General features: G+C 41.7%; 1 protein-coding gene across 2 annotated transcripts in view; it reads left to right on the top strand.

Moving 5' to 3' along the window:
- Positions 1-2,197: 2,197 nt before the first annotated feature.
- SH3RF1 (SH3 domain containing ring finger 1) overlaps positions 2,198-23,376 on the top strand; it is a 197,612-nt gene continuing 176,433 nt past the window's right edge. The window contains exons 1-2 of one of the 2 annotated variants that reach the window (XM_074274093.1): positions 2,198-2,215; positions 4,984-5,449. In XM_074274093.1, the coding sequence (XP_074130194.1) occupies positions 5,075-5,449 (375 nt within the window). In that variant the 5' untranslated portion in view covers positions 2,198-2,215; positions 4,984-5,074. Of the gene's footprint in view, positions 2,216-2,475; positions 2,728-4,983; positions 5,450-23,376 lie in introns of those variants that run through there. The other variant, XM_074274092.1, reaches the window with a different exon arrangement.

Raw genomic sequence — 23,376 nt, 5'->3', positions numbered from 1 at the left:
TTCTGGGCCCCATTCCGGTTTCAGAAGGTACCATTCTAGTCTCCTGCACCTGACCACCCCCCCCCCCCCAAGGTTCTTCCTCTGAACATTGCAGGCAAGTAAGGAAATAAAACTCAACCTTCTGACCAGTTGTTTACTGAGGGCTTCTCTGGGTAGGGACAGAAGCAGCTCCCCAGAAGCGGCTGTACCGTGGACCAGGCAGGGTTGTACTCCATTTCTTAATCCTTACTACCAGGGATGTGAGTTCCGAAAAACCCCGGGGCTGAGCAGTCCCAAGCGGAATCGCCTTGTGCTGGGGTGCTGGGGTGGAGAGAACGAAGGCATCTTCTTCTCCCTTCCCCCACGCCCCCTGCTCTTCCCACTCTACTAAAGCCTGTGGGCCTATTCATTCGCACATCATGTCCCGCCTCCTTCTCCCGGGCAGGAGGGGGAGTAGGTCTCACAGGTGTGTGCGGAGGGCCACCCAGGACAAAGAACGCAGGTGAAAGCCTCCTCCTCGGCTTGGAAGCAGTTGAGTCTGTTTGCCCGATTCTTTCCCCGTCCGCCCTCACCCTTCCTCTCCAAACTGTCCCGGCCGGAATGCTGCACTTAAGGGGCTGCGAAGTGGGGTCTGGTTTCTGATACACACCCAGTCACCTCCCCACCCCCAAGTCTCTTGTATACCTGTATTGAACCAAGATCCTCCGGCCCAGGTGTGCGCGGGTGTGTGTGCGTGCGCGCGCCCACTGGACTGGGAAGTGAATGGGGGGGGGAGGGAAGGTTGAGGGTGGGGGTGTGGCCCCGGGAATACCGCGGCAAGCGAGGACTCTGGGAACTAACTGGTTTATATTAAAATAGCGTGCCACGTTTTCTCCTCGCTGCCCAGCGCAGACGCTCTCCCTCTCCCTCCCCCACCTCCCGGGGGCTGGACGGCCTGAGACAGCCCAGCGAGGCTGGAATAGACTTCCATCTAGCAGCTTGGGGCGGCTCCCGACCGTCCTCCTCCCACTCCCCAAACCTAAGAGGAGTCAGTCAGCGGCTCCGCTCCCGCATCTTGCAGGAAGAGGGGCTGACCCTCGCTTCCTAGCCATCTGCAGGGAAGGCGTAGAGCAAGTGGGAGGAAGGCGCTGTCTTCTCCCGCTTCCACCTCGCTGTTTTATCCTTCTTCCGCTTTTCCACCGCGGGGTCCTTCTTCCCAATCTGCATGGGACCCTCATCTCTTTAGCGTAGCTTCTTCCTCCCAGACGGGAGGAAAGGCCAGGAGGGATGTCACGGAACTCGGGCCCCTCGGATCGCTGGAATCCTTTAGGAGTCAGCCCAAAGCGGCCTCCCCCGATTCCCCCATGGCTAGTGCCTTCCCTCTGAAATTACCCCCAAATGACACTGTGCATGAACATAGCGCTTTGTGCGATGTCTCCCGCGTTAGAATGTGGGCCTCCGGCAGGCACGTCCGGCCAGACACACACTTGTTGACTGAGTCCTTGAAGACTCGGCTCCTATCTCCGCTTCTGCAAGAGGCAGCCCCGAAATCCTCACCCCTGCGGTTAGTGACTTCCTCTGAGATGACCTCCCACGGAATGTATCTTGTTTGGACGTAATTATTATTGTCTGCAAGGAGTCTTTCCGGGGTCCTCCCTCCCCCTCCCCCCCCCCCCCCCGTCTGAGGCCTTTCCTCTGGGATTACACTTCCATCTACCTCGTATGTTTCCTGTGCTTAGTTATTGACATGTTTTTCTCCTATTACAGTGTTAGCTCCTAGAGATCTTGTGGTTTCTTTTTTATTAATCCTTAGGATTTAACCAATACTTAATGAATGCTAGTTGACTAAGGGTTAAGCCAGTCCTAAACTCGGTTCAAACCCACCTTCTGCGGGTCTTTCCCTGTTGCCCCCCACCCCCCATTATCTAGTTGTATATAACGCCATTACCTAGTATATATCCTGTATGTACATAATTTGTTTCTCCGCGTGTACCTCTCCCTTAGAAGGAGAGCTTCCTGAGGGCAGGGCCCTGTTTTTGTATCCCGGGCTCAGCACCGGTCAGTACACAGTCCTGCCGTGCTCTCCATTAGAATGAGAGCCTCCTGAGGGCAGGGAGCCCGCTCGCGCCTGCCTTCCTGTGTATCCCTGGCGCTCAGCACAAGGCTAGCACTTCCTAACTGCTCCCAGACCACCTGAGCTGCCCTCGGGCGCAGACTGCTGGAGTTGCCCGAGGCGTCCGGAGCCCTGCCGGGCCGGGTAAGCTGCGCCCTCCAGGACCCCTCCGGTTTTCTTCCCGGCTGCGGGAGGGGCAGGGGGGCAGCCGCAGCCGAGCCGCCCCGGGGCCGCGCCGGGCGCCGAGGGGAGGCGCTGTGCGCTCGCTGCCAGGCTGGGCCGGGCTCCGGGCTCCTGGCGCCCCGGGGCTCGGGCTGCCGCTGCTTCTCCGCTGCCTCCTCCCCTTTCCCTTCTCCTTGGCTGGGAAAGTGGGAGGTGGCGCGCGCGCGCGGGCGCGTGTGAGTGTGGGTGCAGGGGGGCAGCAGAGAGGAGTCTCCTGCGTGCCGCCGCGCCGTCAGAGACAGACAGACTGACACACACGGAGGCAGCGGAGCTGGGGCGGCAGCGGCTGCAGCGCACTCCTCCCCGCCACCGCCGCCGCCGCCGCAGTGCCCGCGAACAAAGAGGAGGCAGCTCCGCCCGGGAGCGGCGGCCCGGACCCCGGCCCCCGCCTCCTCCAGCCCCTGGCCACGGAGGAGCCGCGCGGGAAGGAGATGGTGGGTGCCCTGTCCCTCGTTCTCTCTCCGGCCCGCTCCCCTCCCTCTCCCGCGCTTTCCCTCTCCTCTCTCTCCCGGCTGCGGGGCGGAGATGCCTTCCCTCCCGGGAGCGCAGAGAGCCGGCTCCTCCTGCCGGCTGGGTCCCTGCGGGCGCCCGGGGATCCGGAGGGAATGGGTGAGATCCGGGGTCTGCGGCGGGGCTTCCGCGGCCCGGGCGCCGGGCTTGGCGTGGGGGTCCTCTCCCGGCTTGTCCAGCTTCCCCGCGACCCCCGGGACCCCCCACCCGCCGGGGGGTCTGTTTCTATGGGGACTGTTATCTCTGTGCTTCTCCCGCCCCTTTCTCTAATGGGTTTTCGCGTCCCCCCCCAACTCTGTGGAGCTTAGTTTCGCAACTTGAGGCTACGCATTTATTTTTAAGTCTTTGAAAACTTCCAGCAGTCGTGTGTTTGTGTGTGTGTCTGTGAGTGTGAGTGTGTTTGTGTGTGTGTGTGTGTTCGTGCGTGCATATGTTTGGCCCCTGCCCCAACCGAGAGGCTCGAGCGCGCAGGATCCTCTTTAATAAAGCCCACATTCTGCGGCTGGTTTCCTCCTTACCCACCGCCCGCATCCCCGCGCCTCGGCGGCTGCAGCCCTTGACCCTTCCCACTGGAAGTAGCCACGCCGTGCCCCCAACACCTTGCTGTGGGGTGTGTCTGTGAGAGACACGCAGAAAGGGAGAAGGGAGGGGGAGGGGGTCTGTGTAGTATGTGTCTCTTTTCTTGAGTCTGAGTTAATCTGCTAGGATTGGCTTTGGGGGTGGGGGGGGAAGGGAATGAGGGGATGGAGGTGGTGAATGACTTTTTTTTTTTTAAAACAAACTCAGTGGTCGAATTTCCCATTCTGCCAGCAGCTCTGTAGGCAAAGCTTCCCCATTGCCAGATTCACAATTATTTTTGCTGTTGTCTTGAATGGAATTAGGGCAAGCAGTTTAAACAAACAAGCAAACAAACCAACAAAAACCTGCGTACTTGAGAGTTTGTAAATGACTGCTCAGGAGGTGAAGATTGGTATAAATCACTGCCTTTGTAACTTACAAACTTTCAAACCAATCTTTTCAGGAGCTTAGAATCCTAAATTGGAAGGTACTTCATAATCATTAAGTTCCAGCCTCTCATTTTGCAGAATTAACCTTTTTTTTTTTTTTTTTTTTTTGAGAACTATTACATAAACTCATTAAGACTAGATAAGAAACATATGATTTGCAGTTGCTTATTGGCTAGAGGTCTTACTGCTGTAGTCGTCAATAAAAGTTGGGTTCACATCCAGTCTTGCATGCACACTGCCTGTGCTCCTAATGCAAGTTATAGCCCTTCTCCCTATTGCAGACAAACTTCTACTTCTAAAAGTTATTCAAGTGGCTGATCTGCATCAGGAGAGAGAGTTTCCACCTTGGGAGTGCCCTTGCTCATGAAATAACAGCTCATACTGGAGCCAGTTTATCACAAGTGATCACAGGCAGCAGAATTTGTTAAACTCTAAAGTGGTTTGAAAATTGGAGCTTTGTTGGATGTTAATAGTAATTTCAGGTAAAGAAAACTTTAAATTGGCATTTGTTTAGCTTTGCATTTGAGCCAAGTACAGCAGTTAATAGCACTATGATGGTCAAAGAAATTATCTTCTTTATTTCATTTCATAAATTGCGTTTATTACAGAAATCCTTCTGTAATAAGCACTTAATGGATTACAAAACAGTGTACTTCTAAATAGCTTTGGGGATTGTTTTCGAATTCTGTAGAAATCTTTAAAAAAAAAATTGACTCACCTTTATAGGAATACTGTTCAGAAGCAAAGCAGACTCCATTAAAAAAAAAATGAATGTTTTAGTTCTTGGCCTGTCTTTTCTAGATCCATATGCTAACCAATCTGGAAAGGACCTTAGAGGCCATTTCATTTGAAAGTGAGGAACTGAGCCTGAGGAAGGCCAATGAGGTTCCCAAGATCACAGTGATTTAATAGTTTTAAATTAAACTAATATAGTGATTTACCATAACTTAAAGTCAGCTTCTTTTATCTAAATAAATTTCTTAAAAAATAAATGTTTGATTAGTGAAGGAAAGTAAGCTTGTTAGTAGCAGAATTGGGATATAAGCCCAGCTCTCAGGATCATGCTGTTCTTTCTAGTAACTATGATGACTATTGAACTCATTTTAAACTTTCTCCCCAGATCACAATATTAATTATTTCTTTTTCTTTTTTTTCCCCCCCTCTACCTTCCAGAAGAGAATCTGAACAGGCATGGATGTTACATGAATCACTTTAAGGGAAGTGAACAACTATGAAGGCTTTTTTCTCAGTAAACTAGATAAAGATGGATGAGTCTGCCTTGTTGGATCTGTTGGAATGTCCCGTGTGTTTAGAACGACTGGATGCTTCTGCAAAGGTCTTGCCTTGCCAGCACACATTTTGCAAACGATGTTTGCTGGGGATTGTCGGTTCTCGAAATGAACTGAGATGTCCAGAATGCAGGACTTTAGTGGGCTCTGGAGTCGATGAGCTACCCAGTAACATCTTGTTGGTTAGGCTGTTGGATGGAATCAAGCAGAGACCTCGGAAACCAGGCGCCAGCAGCGGGATTAACTGTACAAGTGCTCTAAGGGTCCAGGGCAGTGCTGTTGTGAATTGTGGCTCAAAAGATCCCCAAGGTGGACAGCAACGAGTGCAGGCCCGGAGTCCCCCGGTCCGAGTAAGTAGCCAGGAAACAACTAGTTGATGAATCACAATAAGTACATGGAGGACTAGAGCTCTCTCTTTACTTCCATTTATTATTCATTCAGTGCTTTTGAAACTGGTGGTAAATTATCTGTTTCAAAATATCTCAATACCCTCTATATGTATTCTCAGCTAAAGTAAGTTTTTTTGGGGGGGTCATTATGAAATTATTCAAACATAATTGAAAAGAATATGATAACTTGTAAAATGTTGATTATGCGTGATTGTGGTTTATTTTGATTGGAACTTTATTTGATTATATATGTCCGGAATAGAGAATCAGCCCAATGACATTATTTTCTGCTTCTAGTTGTGGTGGTTTGGCTTTATGAAAGCAGCTACTATATTTGTAGGAGGAGTTATTAACAGACCACAGCTACAGGTAGGTCAGTTTTGTTGCCATGGCAACAAAATGTCATTCAGGACTGCTCAGAGGCTGTGGACAATCTAGTCACATGCCTTTTTTTTTGTTTGTTTTTGTTTTACTGAGAGTACAATAAAATTAATTTAGCAAGATCCTTTATTAGGGCTTGGGTATAGGCCTGAGTTGGGGCTGGAAAAAAGTTTTAAGTGTAACTCATAATGTGACTGCCTACCAAGACTTGAAAACAACAGAGAAAAAGTCATTTATTAAGTACCTATTATGTGCCAAGCAGAGGCAGATAAATGGCTCAGTGGATAGAACTAGGCCCAGGAAGACCCGAGTTCAAATTTGGCAGGTATTAGCTGTGGGCTCCTGGGTGAGTCACTGTAGTCACTAGGAATGTGCAGATTTTAAAAGTGAGATTGTTCCTGCCTTTGAGTTTGGGATCTGAGGGGACCTCCAGAAGACTTGTATAAAATATTGGGTCTGGAGTTAAATGACCTGAGATTGAATCCTTGTATGGCCATATGATACCTGTGTGACATTGGGCAAGCCACTCTTGTTTGCTTATCTATAAAATGAGTGTTTGACTAGATGACCTCTAAGGTCCCTTATAATTCTACATTTATGGTATCAAACTTCATACAAAATAATTTTGGGGGGAAGTTCCTATGGGCTGGGCTTATCGAGAAAGGCTTCAGGTACATTGCAGGTACAGAGCCTGTCTCTTAAAAATCAAATGTATTTCTTAGGAATAAACCATTTTATTAGGTAAGGTCAGAAGTCAGGGTAATGATATTATCTTGTAATAAGATAATGGTATCTTTATATTTTTCCCTATTACTTTTTTTTTTTTTTTGATAAAGGTAGAAAAAGTAGTTAAGTAAATAGTTGCATGTGTGAATGGAGCAAACTATTTTAGAAATTGGCCAAATTGTAATTGATACAGTTTTAATTCATAGTTAATTTTGCTTATGAATTGTACAGTTGATAGGATCTTAGATTTAGAGCTCCTTGAGTTGATTTTATAATTGAGCAAGTTGAAGACCAGAGTTATTTTAACCCTTGAAGGTTTATAAGCCCTTTTCTTCCCAACAACCCAGGTAAGGTAAGTAGGACAATTTTTAAAATCTCTGTTTTACATGTGAAGCAACTGAGGCTCAGAGAGATGAAATATCTCAATCCAAGTTTACACAGGTGTTAAGTATTAAAATAGACTTGATTCCAGGTCTCAACTGGAACACCTGTGCTTTCCCCCCCACAGTAGGGTGCCGTGTCTATTATTGTAACCTTCCATTGAAAAATAATGCACTTTGTAGTTTCTTTTGTAGTTTCCTTTGACTTACTACAGGAATGCTTCATCTTGCAGGCATTCTATAATATAGACTTCACCTAGAGTGGATGAGGTGCAGCTGTTTGGACTGCAGTTGGAACAAGATGGGGTGGTTGCAAGCACTAGGTTGCTTCTGCAGCCATCCCCCAGGGGATGGCCCAGGTTTAGAAAGCTGATCCTTTGAACCCATCTCTGGCAGACTGTTTGATGATCTTTTCTTTTGATTCACATTTTAACATTTCTTCAAGAGAGAGAGGGTGATCCTTTTCAGTATTTGAAGTCCATTTTTGCTATGGATTAAATAAATACATAGGTCCCCTCAGCACTCTTCTTGGCATTTGTTTATTTCCTGGACTCTTTCAAAAAAAATTCTGCAGGAAACAAGGCATGAGGAATTTCACTCATGAATATTTTAACTGGAGAACCAGTCATCACATTGATCATTTCTGAGACACCTGACCCAGGTCTGCTTCCTTTAATGACAGGGGAGATTAGCTTCTTTGGAAAGGTTTTGTTTCACTCTTAATTAGACTAGTGGAGGGATAGCTTCTGGCTATGAATAGAAAGTGTCTTTGTTGTTGACACATCACTTTACATGTTAGGAGGAATGCTCTGAATGTTTGATCATGGTAAAAAGAATTTAGAGGAGAGGGCTCAAGTATTCAACTCAACAGCTCTAAGATTTAGAGCTAATAATTTACAGCCTTGGTTTTCTTTGTAGGGGTAGAATCTGCTACATACCTTCATTGACCTAGAGCTGGAAAGGACCTCTGAGGTCCTCTAGACTAACTCCTTTATTTGGAAGATGAGGAAATAGGAGATTCAGAGTGGGGAAGTGGTTTGCCTCAGGTAACACTGGCAGAAAAGTGGGTGAGCAGGTATTCAGACCCATGGCCATTAACTCCAAAAAGCAGCATTCCTTCCAACTGTACCTTGTTATCTCCCTACATAATACACCCACACATTTCTTATGCTTTTGAACTGCTAAGGTATTTCAGCTATGCATTGCTGTGTAAACAGTTGTTAGTATTTATGGCAGCAATACCAGTTAGTGGTTGATAGTATTTTCCTAGTTTTTACAATTTTCATATTTTATGACTACCTAATTGTGGTCTCTTCTGGGATAAGGGTAGCAAAGGACCTGAGATTTTATCAGCACAGGAATTCCTGGTATGGGAATTCCCTCCTGCAGAGCAGATCAGAAACATATTACTTAGTAAATAAATTACATGGAGTGACATGATGCACATAGAGTAAAGGTGACTTGAGTTGTGTCACAGAGGCAATAAATGTCAGAAGTGCTATCAAAACCCAAGGTTTTCCTGATTCTGAAACCAAGTATATTGTATATTAACTTGTGATGTCTTTACATGGAGAAAAATTGTTTTTTAAAATTTATAATAGCTTTTTATTTTTCAAAATACAAGCAAGGATAGTTTTCAATGTTCACCCTTGAAAAACTTTGTGTACCAAATTTTTCTCCTTCCTTCCCCATTTCCCTCCTCCCCTAAGCAGCAAATAATCCAATATAGGTTCAACATGTACAGTTCTTCTTTTTTTAAAAAATAGTTTTTATTTACCAGATATATGCATGGGTAATTTTACAGCACTGACAATTGCCAAACCTTTTGTTCTAATTTTTCCCCTCCCCCCACCATGGCAGGTTGACCGATGCGTGTTAAATATGTTAAAGTATAAATTAAATACAATATATGTATACTTGTTCAAACAGTTGTTTTGCTGATGTACCGTTCTTCTAAACATATTTCCACATTTATCATGCTGCACACACAAAAAAATCAGATCAGAAAGGGGAAAATGAAAAAGAAAAGAAAAACAAAAACAACCAAACAGCAACAACAAAGATGAAAATACCATGCTGTGATCCCCACTCAATCTCCATAGACCTCTCTCTGGATGTGGATGGCTCTTTCCATCACAAATCTAAGAAAAATTGTTTTTAAAGAAACTTATCTTGCTGTTTTCTACAACTTGAATACAGTAGTAGAGGTAGGTAAAAATGGGAATAAAATATGTTGATTTTTAAGTAGATTAAGTAGATAAAAGTAGATTTTTGAAAGTTGATTAAGTAGAATAACCAGGAAAAACCAAACTCAGATCCTCCTCCCTCATACACGTAATATGACTGTGGGGAAAGTCATTTAATTTCATCTTTTTACTCCTCTGTGCCTCAGTTTCTTCATCTGTAAAATGAAAGTGTTGGGCCTGATGTTTTTTAAGATCACTTCTAGTGCTAAATCTATGTCTGATAAAGGATGACAAGTATTTCAGTACTTATAAGGCTAGCCACTTCTGCTTAAAATAACTCTTCCTTAGCAGTTAACAGTACTTTTTGCATTCAGAATAAATAGCGGTAGAAACACATTCTACTGGATGAATGTTTTCTAAACATTTTAATAATTTTTGAGATTGCTTCTAGCCCTAAATCTGTGCCTGATAAGGGGTGACAAAGTACTTCAGTACTTATGACAGCCACTTCTGCTTAAAATAACTTTCCTTAGCAGTTAATGGTACCTTTTGTACAAAGAATTTAGATTTTAGAATTTAATTCAGAATAAATAGTGGTAGGAATACATTCCATTAGATGCATGTTTTGTAGCCATTTTAATAATTCCTGAGAAATAAGTCGCAGTTTGTGGAAGGAACGAGACTGGCACACATACCCATAACACAGCTTCTCGAGCAGACTCAATGAGAGCGCCATCCTGCCAAGGACGCATGCTTGTCAGAAGACATTTTTAAGTGACAGCCCGAGCAGCGTGCGTGTTACGGCATGTTGTAGCTCAGCTGAAAGTGACAACACTTGGAACCTGCGTTGGTTTGTTAGCGATGTCCCAATTGGTCCCTTGTGGCTTTCTCACGCCCTTGGCTGAGAAGGGCGACTTTTATCTGCAGATCTGAATGTCTCCAATATGTTCTGCACATCTCATTTCCATATTGGACTTGGGAACTCAGTCTAAAAACAGACCCAAGAGGGACAAGGGAAATGCTGAATGAATCCGCTCTCATTCTTGCCCTTGGGGAGGGAATGGTCATTGACTGGGTTTGGGGGCTGACGCCTGCAGGGTCAGACCGTGGATTTTGGGCCAAGTGTCTCAGTTTCCTCAAAACAAGATTCCGATCTTCGAGGGAGGAAAAACCTGTTTTCTTCCCCCCTCCTCCCCCCTTTTTTTAAAAAGCAATTGGGCCTTTCCCAGGATCACAGAGCTAGGATGCTAAGTGTCCAAGGTCAAATTTGAACTCAGGTCCTCCTGACTTTAGGGGTGGTACTCTATCCACTGCACCACCTAGATGCCCCACTTTCTCTTTTCTTTTGTCTGTTTCACTATGATAGCCAATTCATCTCACCTTCTTCCGTCCCACAAGTATTGATTGCTAGGCTCGGAATCAGGAAGACTCATCTTTCCGAGTTCAAATCTGGTCCCAGATATTTAACACCCTATTTGCGCATCTGGAAAATGAGTTGGAGAAGGAAAAGGCAAGTATTTTTACCAAGAAACCTCCCCAAAAAGGGGGGCATGATGGAATAGTGAGAAAAACCCAGTATGGAACAGAAATGTGCCAAGTGCAGAGGGAAGGGTGTGACTAAGGTAGTCTTTAGGAGTTTACACATGAATATTTAAGGAATAATTCAGTAGTAAACTATATAAAACTATATAATATGTATAACTATATATTTAACTATAATTATATATAAAGCTAATAAACTATATAAAACTATAATATGTAGCTATATATAAAACTATATTATGTATAACTCACTATAAGACAGTAGTAAACTATATAATATTTAAACTATAACTATATATAAAACAGTAGTAAACTATTTAAAACGATATAATATATAACTATATATAAATATAATCAATATACTATATTGATATATAAAACTACATATTACTAACTATATATAAAATAGCAGTAAACTATATAATACATATAACTATAACTGTATAAAATAGCAAACTATATGAAACTAATATATATAACTATGTAATATATCTATAAAACTATATGTAATTATATATACTATATATAATAAACTATATAGAACAAGAAGAGACATTTTGAGGAGAGGATTTGAATTTGAAAGTATTGAACTTAAAATCTGTGTGACCTTGGATAAGTTATTTAATGCATTTGGCTTCAGTTTTTCATCTACAAAATGAGCAGGTTGGAATTAGATCTGCAGTATGATGGTAAATGTTTAACAACCTGCTCTCCAAAATATACTGGACACACTTTAAAATTTAATCTGCTTTATTAACATTTTCTTAAACCTAGATTAAACCACAACTGGGAAATCAGGCATTTTTTCTGTAGCCTTTGCCAATTTCCAAGGTACAAATGCTCACAGTGAAAATTTAACACTCAGCTCCCAGGAGGCACTGTCTCCAACACACCATGGGCTTAGATGACTCTCTGGAGTCCTTTCAATTCTAAATCTTGATCCTATCATTGGGGGCCAAATAAATGTTATGGCCAACAACAGTAATAGGTTACCGCATCATAATTTACACTAAATTGTGATAATTTAGGACTTAGAAGGCACATTCTTCACAACAGCTCTGTGACATTGGAAAATTGAATATTATTATCCTCATTTTGTAGATGAGGTCTTGGAGACTCAGTGTGTGGAAGCTAGGATTTTTAAGAGAAAATGGTCACTGAGATGATCAGTTAAGGCTTCCTGAAGAAATTAAGATGAAGAGCTGGACTTTGAAAGATGGGATTTGAATAGATAGAGGAAAGTTGGGGAAGGACTTTAGGCAGAGAATAGAGGTGAAGATGCTATTTTACTCCAGGCTCTTAGAATCCCAGCCTTTGCTCTATAGTCCGCTATGGCTCCCATCTTTGCTCCATAGTTCACTATGGCTCCCTAGTTGCTTTCTCTTACATTTACCACCATTCCATAAAGCAATGGAATTTAAAATATCTACTCCGTGTCCATGAAAAAATGAGTGATAACCTCTCATTCACCCTTCTGCCTGCCCCTCAAAGCTTAGGAATGTATGTAGCCATCAGTGCCAAGCCAAGAGGAAGGCAGGGGTTGTTTCCTGAATGGTGGCATATGGGTATATGTAAATATAGCCATCTTAAAGATAGATGTGTGAGCGAGCTCTTCAGTGAAGCTGGAAGGGAACGGAGGTGCCATTTCAGATGGATGACAGCAGCAGTAAGCAGTAAATTACTTGAGTTGTGAAACAGGGAGAAAAGTAAGCAGTAGGAGGGCTCGAAAATGAATTTTTTAGCTGTATTAAATATAGTACAGAAAGGGAAGGACTGTTAAGTTTTAAACATTTTTCTATTATCCTAAGGAAATAAATATTTTAAAATAGTAAAAAAATCTTCTCCCTAAATATACATATATGTAAAACATATAATGAATATAATAATGAATATGAATTTTTATTATTTTATTGTTTATTTAGCAACTGTCTCTAAGTAATAAGGAATCACTTTTATCTTTTTGAAACTTAGAAGTGAGAGTCTAATTTCAGAGGCTTCTGTTATACTTGATGCTTCTGGGATCCATGATTCATTCTTGGATGGGGAGGTGGCTACTTGAGGGATGAAAGACCTCCTTCAGACGCTTAGGAGCTGAGGGACCTGGAAAAATGGTTAAATCTGCCTCCGCTTCCTCATTAGCAAAATGGAATACCTCATAGGTTGTTGTGGCCGTCAAACAAAGTACCTGAAAGCATCTTGTAAATGTCAGCTCTTCTTCTTGTTAGTGATCCCCAAGTGGATCTGCTCTACCCCTTGGATGCACAGGGCTTCTGTCTGTCTTTTTTTTCACAGAGTTCACTGATGGCATCCTGACTCTGTACCACTTCTCCTTGTAATGGATTCTTCATGGTGTTCCCTCTCACCCTGGCCCTGTCATGTAAACAGATCTCTACTCACTTGGCCATTTAATGAGTGGCCAGGACTGAGAGCAGTCCTTACTTGGGAGCCAGCCTTTTGGAAATGAGTTTCAAGAGTTAGCTGGTTGGTCCAAAGGGAAAAGACATAGTGTGTTCCCTGGACCATACCTCAAGCTTTTCCAAGTTGATCCCCAGCATCGCCTCTGAGAATACAAAGTCCTCTCCATGGTGAGAAATGAGCCATATCTAGTTTTAAATTACATAAGGCACTTCAGACAACTTTTAGTGAGTGGTTAAGTTTAACACTAAGCTTTCAAAGATAGTTTTTAAAAAAATTTTTATTAAAGTTTTTTATTTTCAAAATATATACATGGATAATTTTTCAACATCGACTCTTGAAAAACTTTGTGTTCCATTTTTCCCCTCCTTCCTCTCATCCCCTCTCCTAGATGACAAGTAATTCAATATATGTTAAACATGTTAAAATATATATTAAATATCTATAATATATTACATACAATAATGTAGATATAACATTAAATATATAAACATGTTACATACATTATATATAATATATTTATTTTAATTATTTTATACTTTTATATTATATAATAAAATTATATAACAATATTTATCTTATATATTTATATATTAAATATAAATATATTATATGTTAAATATACATAAACATGTTAAAATATATATTAAATATATAAAAATTAACATATGTTAAATCTATTAAATTGTATGAATATATATACATATTTATACAGTTATTTTGATGCACAAGAAAAATCAGATCAAAAAGAAAAAATGAGAAAACAAAATGCAAACAAACAACATCATAAAGTGAAAAAGCTATGTTGTGATCCACACTCAGTTCTCACAGTCCTCTCTCTGGATGTAGATAGCTCTCTTGATCACAGGATCATTGGAGCTTCCAGTTGGAACTGCTCAGAACACAAACCCAAGACTTGCAGCACCCAGTCTATGGCTCTTTCTCTTGGGCCACACAAAAAATGTAAAAGCAAGTGGGACACTGGCTCAACTCAGATATATGAACCATGTCATCATCTTGTTCAGGGACCCCCAAAAAGCAATTTCAGAGCTCCAGCGCTCAGTGGATGGAGAAGTGTTCTATTTTCCTTCTGGTTTGACTTGATGTGAGGCCCTCCTGCTAGGGAGGTTTAGTGCTGCCTTCCATTTTGCTTTTCTCCCTTTACTTCTCCAATATCAAGCTGTGCCATGAGGGGAAAGAGATAATTTTGGATTAAGGGGCACTTTGAGAAATAGGAATAGCCTTAAGGGTTTAGGCAACAACCATGAGGTCCTGGAGAGGGATTGGGAGGGATACCAAAGACAAAATTCACTTATCTCCAATGGGGGAAGAAACTCTCCTCTCTAATCCCATTTCTTTCTTCTCTATTCTGCACTACTTGACTCTCCACTAAGGCTCAGAACTTTGGCTAATACTATTAATTAATAAAGCTTAATTGTATATTTAGTATGATTTTATGGGCCAGTCTGAGAGTATAGTTCTCATTAATACTTAATTTTTGAGGAGGGAACAATGTTCTGAGTTCCAAATTGAATTTTTGAGTCATAACCCATTCAAATAATGGAGGAATTGCCTATTGTATGAAATGCATTTTAAATTACATCTGGTATATATGAGAATTTTTATCCTTTAGTTTTTTTTTTCTTTTTTAGTTTTTTCTTTTAAATGTAGGAATAGATACTGGTTTTTGTTTTTTTCGTTTTTGTTTGAGAGGCAGTTGGGGTAAGAGACTTGCCTAGGGTCAAACAGCTAGAACAGAATAGATACAGTATTTCAAATGATCTGAATCCTAAGTCTTTTAGCTTGATTCCTCTATTTAGCTTCAAAAGTTTAAGAATGGACTTTATTAATGAATGAGAGATATGATTTGGAGTACTCTAAAAGTGAATTTTAAGGAAGGCAAATACATTCTCCTTCTCTTGGTGAGAGAGACTTTTAGGTCTTATTTTATGTTCTTATGCTTTTTATTTATACTTGAGAGATTTTTTTCCTCACTGGATGACACTGAGAAGATTACAGTTCTTGAAGAAGGAATAATAAATTCGTGGTCCAGTTATCTGTGTATTGAATACTTCTATATTTAGAGCTCTTATAACTGGAAAGTGGATATCTAGTTATTGCATTCTCCAGCAGATATTGTATGTAAGATTTGGGGAATGCAATGACAGTACTGGATTTTACTGTGTTTTACCTCATTCTCAAGAGCCTAAATGTTTTAATTTATAGAGTACAGATTGATTGTTTTGGCTTATCAAAAATAATTTTCTAAAACAAAATATAAAGTAAGAAAGGAATCTGACAAAAGGTGGTCATATTTAAGTCTCTACCAAGCTTTATTGCTGTACACATATCAGTATCTCAGAGTTTTCGTTGCCAGAAAGTTTTTTTCTTGTATTAAATATAAATCCCCATGGCTTCAACTTAATCACATTTCCTCTTGTTTTGTTCTTGGTGAAAAAGAAGAGCTTGATCACATGCTATCCTCCATATCTGCAAAAATTCATATTAAGATTCCATCTCTCATCTCTCCTTTAGGCTAAATAACTCCATTTTCTTTTTATTTCCTCTTAGGACCTATAATGGTTTTTGGTTGCTATCCCTTGGATTTTCTCCAGTTCTTTGCACATCTTGCTTAAGTTTCAGTCTGGTAGAGCCCCCAGAACTGTAATAAAGTTCTGACCAAGGTTTAGGCCTATGGAAGGATTATCACATGGCTCCCCTGCACTTTCCCACTTGCTTTTATATCTTAATGTCCTCTGTGTGGCAACGGGAGAGGAGCTGTAGATTGGGAGTTGGAAGTCTTGGGTTTGCTTTCCCACTCTTTCAGCCTTGAAAATGGGTGAAAATGGGTGGGTGGGTGGGAGGCAATAATGTTTGCCCTGTTTATTTATCCCTTCGTAAAGCTTAAAGCCTAGGAGGAATTATTATTATTGGGAATGATCTTTTTGAACAAATTTTGAACAACTTCACGATTTATTTCAATCTAGCCCAACCTGAATTGGAACAGCAAATCCCTCTCCAGCATCTCAAACATCTGGTCATCCTGCCTCCCCTGGACAATCTCCAGTGATCAGGAACTCATTACTCCTTGAAGCTGCCCATTGCATTTTTGAACAGACCTCTCTATTAGGAAGTTTTTCCTTACTTGGAGTGAGCTGAAATTTGCCTCTCCGCAGCTTTCCCTTGTTCCCAATTCTGCCTTCTGGGGCGAAGGCAAACAAATCCAATCCCTGTTCCACCTGACAGCTATCAATGACCTGAGAACAGCTGTCCCACTCCCTAAAGTCTCCTTTTTTTCTCATAAATATCCCTGGTTCTTTGCACTTTTTCTCTAAGGGCGTGTCTTCAAGGTTCTGAAGGATTCCCGTCATTCTCCTTTAGCCAGCCCTTCCTAAAATGTACCAGTAGGGCTGGACGGAGTTCTTTAGGTCTGGTCTGCTTTGAGCAAGGGACACTGAGGTTCTCACAGGCCTCTTGGATGCTTCTTAGAGGAATTTAGCCCATGGTCCCATTAATTGCAATATAAAATATGACTCCTGGGGGAGTCTTGCTACTGACTAATGGAAAATATGACATAGTTAACCATAGCATCATCAAATTCTAGAGACAACATGTACTTATAAAATAAAATTAAACTACTGGCCATGGATGAAGGGGATGGAGGAATAAGAAAAATGGAAAAAAAATCAAATCGTTCTTTTCCCTCCAAGAAGCCCCCTTCACTTCCACCCCCTCAAAAAACATCACAGACTCCTAAGGTTTCATAAATTCTCTCTAAGACAAGGAAGAGCTGGGAGTGTGAGGAAACAGAATGTAGCATCAGTAAATTGGTCCCAGGAGGCCCTTTATAAATTTTTGTATCAGACTGCTGGTCATAAAAATGAGAGGGGGAAAGAGGAGGTTATCAGCTGTAGTTTTCTCTGTTCAAGTTATTCCTTGAGATGCTTAATCTATAAGGTAGTTTGGAATTCTTATAGAAATTTTAATGGAAAAATGAAAAAAAATTATTTTATATATAATTGGGAAATATTCAATTAAATCAATAAAAACATATGAAATATGAATGCAGAAGACTTTTGGGTGCTTAGTTCCATTACTTTCTTGAGAAGAGACAAACTGATATAGACAGAGTGAATAGTGAACTCAACTTTTCATCGAGTAAATAGCATGGGAGTGTGGGAAATTCAAGGAAATGTTTTGGGGTTTTTTTGTTCAGAACATGTGACTTTATTGCTGCAAGGAGCTCTTAGGGAGGGAAAAGCAGTGTTGACTGATGCCTGCTGGCAACTAGCCTGCCAAGTTGTCACTTCAGTGGCTCAGGCAGTGACCTAGCTAGAGGCCTGGACTGACTCAGGAAGACCTGAATTTGAATTCTATCTCAGACTCTCACCTTTCTCTCTCTAAATTTCCACCTTTGCAAAATTGGGATAATAAGAGGGTTGCTATGAGCCTATTGGTACCTTGTTTGCAAGTTCTTAAATTTTTTCCACTCATGATCCCTTTTTTGCTTTAGAAATTTTTATGAGACCCCAGGTATATAGGCATATAAAATAGGGATACAAATCAAACATTTACTGATAATAAATCATAATTTTGCGACCCTCATATTTAGTTATGAGACCCTATGGGGGCATCTCAACCCACAGTTTTAGAAGCTGGGTTCTAGAGCACTGAGAAGGTTGCCAAGAATCACAGCTAGTATATGTCAGAAACAGGCCTTGAACACAGAGTTCCTATGTCATTTTACCTCTGAGAGAAAAGTTAGTATGGTTTAAATAAAATAATTTGGATTTTTAAAAATGTCACTGAATAATTTTTTTGTTAAGAATGAGAATGGCATTTCAATTAGGCAAATATATATTTATGTATTATATATTCAGAAGGCTATTTTATTTTTCTCTTTTATTTTAAGCATCATCCTTCCCGCAGAACACAAAATATTGTAGCAGTCATGTGCTAGATGATGCAGGATTTATGATTGGGCAATTAAACAATAACCTCTTTTCTCCGTTGCTTTAGGGTGAGAAGAACAATTTCAGTTTTTGACACTATCGTAATTTAAAAGTTGACATGAAATTGCTTTTTAAAACTTTTTTTTTCCTTTGGATATTATGTTCTTGGATCAACAGTAATGGGAGGAGGAGTGGTGGTATTGGCAGTGTTGGTACTGGTAGTAGTAATGATCATAAGAATAGGTAGCAGATTATAGTTTGCTGTGCATTTTACTTAGGCTACCTCAGCCCTCACAGTAAGCCTGGGAAGTAGATGCCTGCGATGGGTAATTATTGACTTAGACTCTGTAAAGTGTCTGGGCTAACAGGATGTCACCACATCTCTTAAAGGAGAAAAGCCCAATTTTAGCAGAAGTAGGAATGGGTTCCTTCTGTCCCTGGTGAGTAAGTCTTTGCCTTGGACTCACTATTTGTGAAAGGAGGGAAGCGAAAAACTTAATCACCCGGAAAACTCTCCCGACAAGACCTACAAATGTGAAAATGCAGAGTTTAATTGGACATTGTAGGCTTGGCTTGGTTGTGTACTGAATCCGCCCTCACCTTGCACACCCATGTTTGTGGGCAGCCTATTGTTCATTGGGAGAGATAGTAACCCTAACTTCTAGTCTTCTGTTGGCAAATGTACTTGTTTGGCACAAATGTATTTGATCAAAGGTCGTGTGAACGGCATTTAGGAGAAAACAATGAGTATTTAAAAGCTATGGCAAATAACAGAGATCATAAAGTAAACAGAAGCATGGCGGCCTGAGCGGGAGGGGAATGGGCTTGCTTCTCAGACAGATTGTGTTTCGTGGGGAGGAAGCCACTTTGTTCCCGTCGCCGACGTGGCATTTCTTACAGGTGAGGTCACTGAGCCTCCTCGAGACATGGCCTTTCATAAAACGGGGATGTGGCCGCTCCTGACATTCCATTTCTGTCTGTAAAACACACTTTAACATACCTGTGCCTTCAGAGCGAACCCACCAGGCTTTGTGAATGGACAATAAGACAGTAGGCTTCTGTTGTTTCAGTAGCCTGTTTAAGGACAAAAGGACTATTCACTCCTGCGTGACTTTCAAGTTGTTGTAATGAAGAAGGGGAAGGCTGACCCCCGTTTTGTCCATGGCTGCTTCAGTGACGCCTTAAACAAGTCACTGCAGGAGGCATGTGGTTCTTGGGGCCGGGTGCTTTTAGGAACACGATTCTCTTCTTGAGACTTGGAGGATGAGAGGACCTGATGATCAGATTCTTTGTCATCACCACTTATTTTGAATAGAGATGGGTATTAACATTTTCCTGATAAAGATGATAAGTTTGTTGAAAATAGTAATTTGGAGCAGCCAGGTGGTGAGGTGGATAGAGCACAGCCCTGAAGTCAGGAGGACCTGAGTTCAAATTTGACCTCAGACACTTAATTTTCCTAACTGTGTGACCCTGGGCGAGTCACTTAACCCCAACTGCCTCAGAGGGGAAAAAAGAAAGAAAATAGTAATTGTTACTCCATTGCTGTTAATCTAGAAACTCTGTTTGACTCAAAGTAGGTATTTAATAAACAATGATTCATTCATTCATTGATGGATCGCTTTGTGCTCCGAACCTTTTACATTAGCAAGGAGAATACAGTATTTTGAACTCCAGGGACTTCCAGTGTGAGAATTACCTTTGCCACTTCTAGCAGTTCCATTTATTACCAGTCTACCTCGATGCCTATCTAGCAAACACTGTATGTAACCCAGTGCTGAATAAAGCTGATGGTTCTTGCCAACCTACTAGTTGTTTGAAGACATGATTTATCCAGGGCCATGTACCTAGTAAGGTCCAGTGGGAATTGGGTCTTCTTGGCTCCCTGCCCACTACTCTAACCATCACTCTCACTGCTATATTCTCATTCACACAACTAATTTTGTGGTTAAATGTTCTCTTTTTAGAAGCAATTGTCTGAATTTTATTAATTTTCTTTCTAAACCCCCCAGGTTAATTCTTCTTAGAATGGTTTCTCTATTGGAAGTAGCAAAAATATTTTAGGGGAGCTTGTCGAGATCGGAGCTTATTTAGCTAACGAAATACTTTAAACTACTCCCGGGGACTCGGAGTACAAATCTAGACAAGGGAGGTGTTTCAGAGGACACTGGTGTAATTTGGACTCATTGAGTCTGACCTAGAGGTACCATGTTTTAGAGTCATAGTGGGAAAGGGTAGAATACAGTTGGACCTGGACCTGCTGTGGAGTTGGCCTTTACTTCTGTGGTCCAGTTAAGCAGGAAGTAAGTCTGTCTTGATCCCTTTGGCTTCTAGAAACTTAAAAAGCCCTTGTGACTCTCCTTAAGAATCTCTGGCTTAGGGGCCTCTAGGTGGGAGACATCCCGCACCCAGCATTCCACACAGACTGTTGACTTTTCCATTAAAGCCTAGGAAGGAGAGAAGTCAAGCTTTTTTCATTGTTATCACACTAGACTTTTTCTCAAAGTTTGTGGGGGAAAAAATCTTATTTGACAAAAAATCTGGAATTTTTCAGGGGGATGGGATAGGCCAAACCTGTGATAGCTCTGGTTACAGACACTGTTCCTGCAGATGGGTTGTAAATGATGTCTCTGAAAGTTGCCTGAGGACTTGAAGAGATGGGTGGGGCAATGGTTGCAGAGCTAGGTCTAGAATGGGGAAGATCTGAATTTAAATCCTGGTCAAATGGCTTTCCCAGAGTCTCATAGAATTTGAAGACTGGGATTCTCTTCACTATTCCTACTGGTTCTCAACAAACCATGAGTGTATTGGAGTCCAAACTTGATAAACTTTTCCAGTGTGGGAGAGTTTCAAGCAGAGATGTCAACTGCAGGAACCAGGTTAAAACATAATCAGGGACATATTTAACAAAATGTATAAAATACAGTTGAACCTCGATAACATTAGCAGGTGGTTTCCCAAGTCATCATTGCAGCCAAGAAGGATACTTGTCGTGGTCTCCAATTTCACATCCCTGGTTTAGAATCCAGTGACCAGATGGTATGTGCACAAATGGTTGAAGGCTCGTGGCTAGAAGGTTGGCTACCAGATTTGGTGGGGGAGGGAGGAGGGAGATAAGCAATTTATGAGATGCGGACTGAGTGTGGTCTGAACTAATGAAGGAAGCCCCCTGCCAGTTACATTTTAGATACTTCCAGCATGTATGGATATATACATTCACATGCACGTGTGTGTGTGTGTGTGTGTGTGTGTGCATACAAATTACAGTCAGTCATCCAGCAAGCGATTGTTAATCAGCTGCCTTGTGCTGGACGCTGGGTTGAGATCTAGAGATACAGGGGGAAATGAAGTTACATTCTATCAACACATCCTCATGTATGTACATTAGTACTTCAGGGATGTGTGATTTCAGTGGTGAGATTAATTTCTCCATTGACACAAACTAAATCCATGCTCTGACCTAGTGGACAGAATTCAAGAACTCAGGGTCATTTATGTGCTACTGTGAGGGCCAAGAGATTGCAGCACTTGTTCGTTTTCTCTCTCTCTGTCTCTCTGTCTCTGTCTCTGTCTCTCTCTGTCTGTCTCTCTCCTTCCTTCCATCATTCCCTCCCTCCCCTTTGTCTCTCTCTTTTCCTCCTCCCTCTTTCTCTCTCTCCCTCCTCTTTCTCCCCCTTTTCTCTTCTCTTTCCTTTCTTCCCTTCATTCCTCCCTCTCTCTCTCCCTACCCCCTCTCTTTTTTGTCTTCTCTGCCCTCCACTCCCTCTCCTCCTCGTTTTCCTTTTCCTTCTCACTCTACCTTTCACTTTTCTAGGAAAGTAGACTTGCAGCATGATCTCAAGCTCTATTTTTTAAACTTTTAGATTAGGACACAAGTACTTAACCAACAATATTTATTCCTTTGGGCGATTTTACTTTTCCTGATTTTTTTTTTTTTTTTTTTTGGTTGTTTTCTTTTTTTAAGCTGGGGTTAAGTGACTTGCCCAGGGTCACACAGCTAGGAAGTGTTAAGTGTCTGAGACCACATTTGAACTTGGGTCCTCCTGAATTCAGGGCTGGTGCTCTATCCATTGCACCACCTAGCTGCCCCTTTCCTGATTTTTTTTTTAATTAATTTTATAATTATAACATTTTTTTTCTGATGTTTTTAAGTAGCTTTCACAGAGGAGGGACATTTTAAAAATATTTTTTGTTCTATGTTTACATACAGTTTAGATTGTGTTACTTAGATTACTTAGTTAAGAGAAACTGAGATTTACCATTCCTGCCACAGTTCAAGGCGTAGCGGGGACTAAGCTTTTTAAAGTGGTCTGCTCCATGATCCCAAGAAATTCTGTGTTTAAAGATCTTCTTTTTCGCCTAACTGGTGGCACCTAATGAGTTCCTCCAAGCCATTCTTTGTTTTGTAAGGATTCATGAGAGCCAAATGCCTTTCTCTTTGCTAATTGAGTTCCTCCTCTTTGCCAGAGATGAAGACAGGTGTCCAAATTCTTAGTGTGGCTTGATGCTTTTAAGCAGCACTAAGACTTTTGGGATATCCTCTATGTAAAAAGTAAAATCGCTTGAAATATACCTGGGTAGAGACCCATAAACAGGACCCCAATCACGGCGTCCCGGAAGTGACACCAGCCAGCTTAAATGTCGACGTGCTTTCTTTGGCTTGTGGAGTCTGCCAGAGGAAGTCACAGCTCACTGAGAATTTTCCACCCTTCCCTGGGAGAGCCGAACAGGTGAAAGAAGACTTGGGTGTATGGTTTTTTTTTTTTTTTTTTAAACACTAAGTTCTTAAGAAACACTATCTTGATCCTTTACAGTTTCTTGGTAGCAGCTGGGATTTCTATGCACAAGGAGAGGAAAATTATATTTACTGAATGATTTTGCAGGAATCCCAGGGAGGAGAACTCCATCCCAAAGCAGATCCACATCTTTGTCTACAACGCTCTGTGGCTGCTGCTTAGAGCTCATAATGCTAGGCCTGGGAATTAGGGCTTGTTTCCTCTCTGCTCTTCTTGTTGGACTTCTCTTGAATCAGCTTCTTTTTTCCCCTATCCCCCAAATCTTACATACCCCCTTTTTCCCTTTTGGAGGTGGATGCTCCAGGAATTCCCCTCTACCTTTATTGCCCCATCCTACTAATCCAGCCCTACCTAAGAGTGTTCCAACTGCATCACTTAGTAAATTTAGCAGTCATTTAGTAAGCACTTCTTTTGTGTTGGGCCCAGTGCTAAGTGCCTGGGGCTTCAAAGAAAAAGGGAAAAGTAGCCTCTGCATTTAAGGAGCTTATATTCTGATGGAAAGAAAAAGTA

The sequence above is a fragment of the Sminthopsis crassicaudata genome, chromosome 6 (genome assembly GCF_048593235.1).
Source record: "Sminthopsis crassicaudata isolate SCR6 chromosome 6, ASM4859323v1, whole genome shotgun sequence".
NCBI classification, from domain to species: domain Eukaryota; kingdom Metazoa; phylum Chordata; class Mammalia; order Dasyuromorphia; family Dasyuridae; genus Sminthopsis; species Sminthopsis crassicaudata.
The sequence above is the reverse complement of the archived record's forward strand: the minus strand, read 5'-3'. Positions and strand labels throughout refer to the sequence as shown.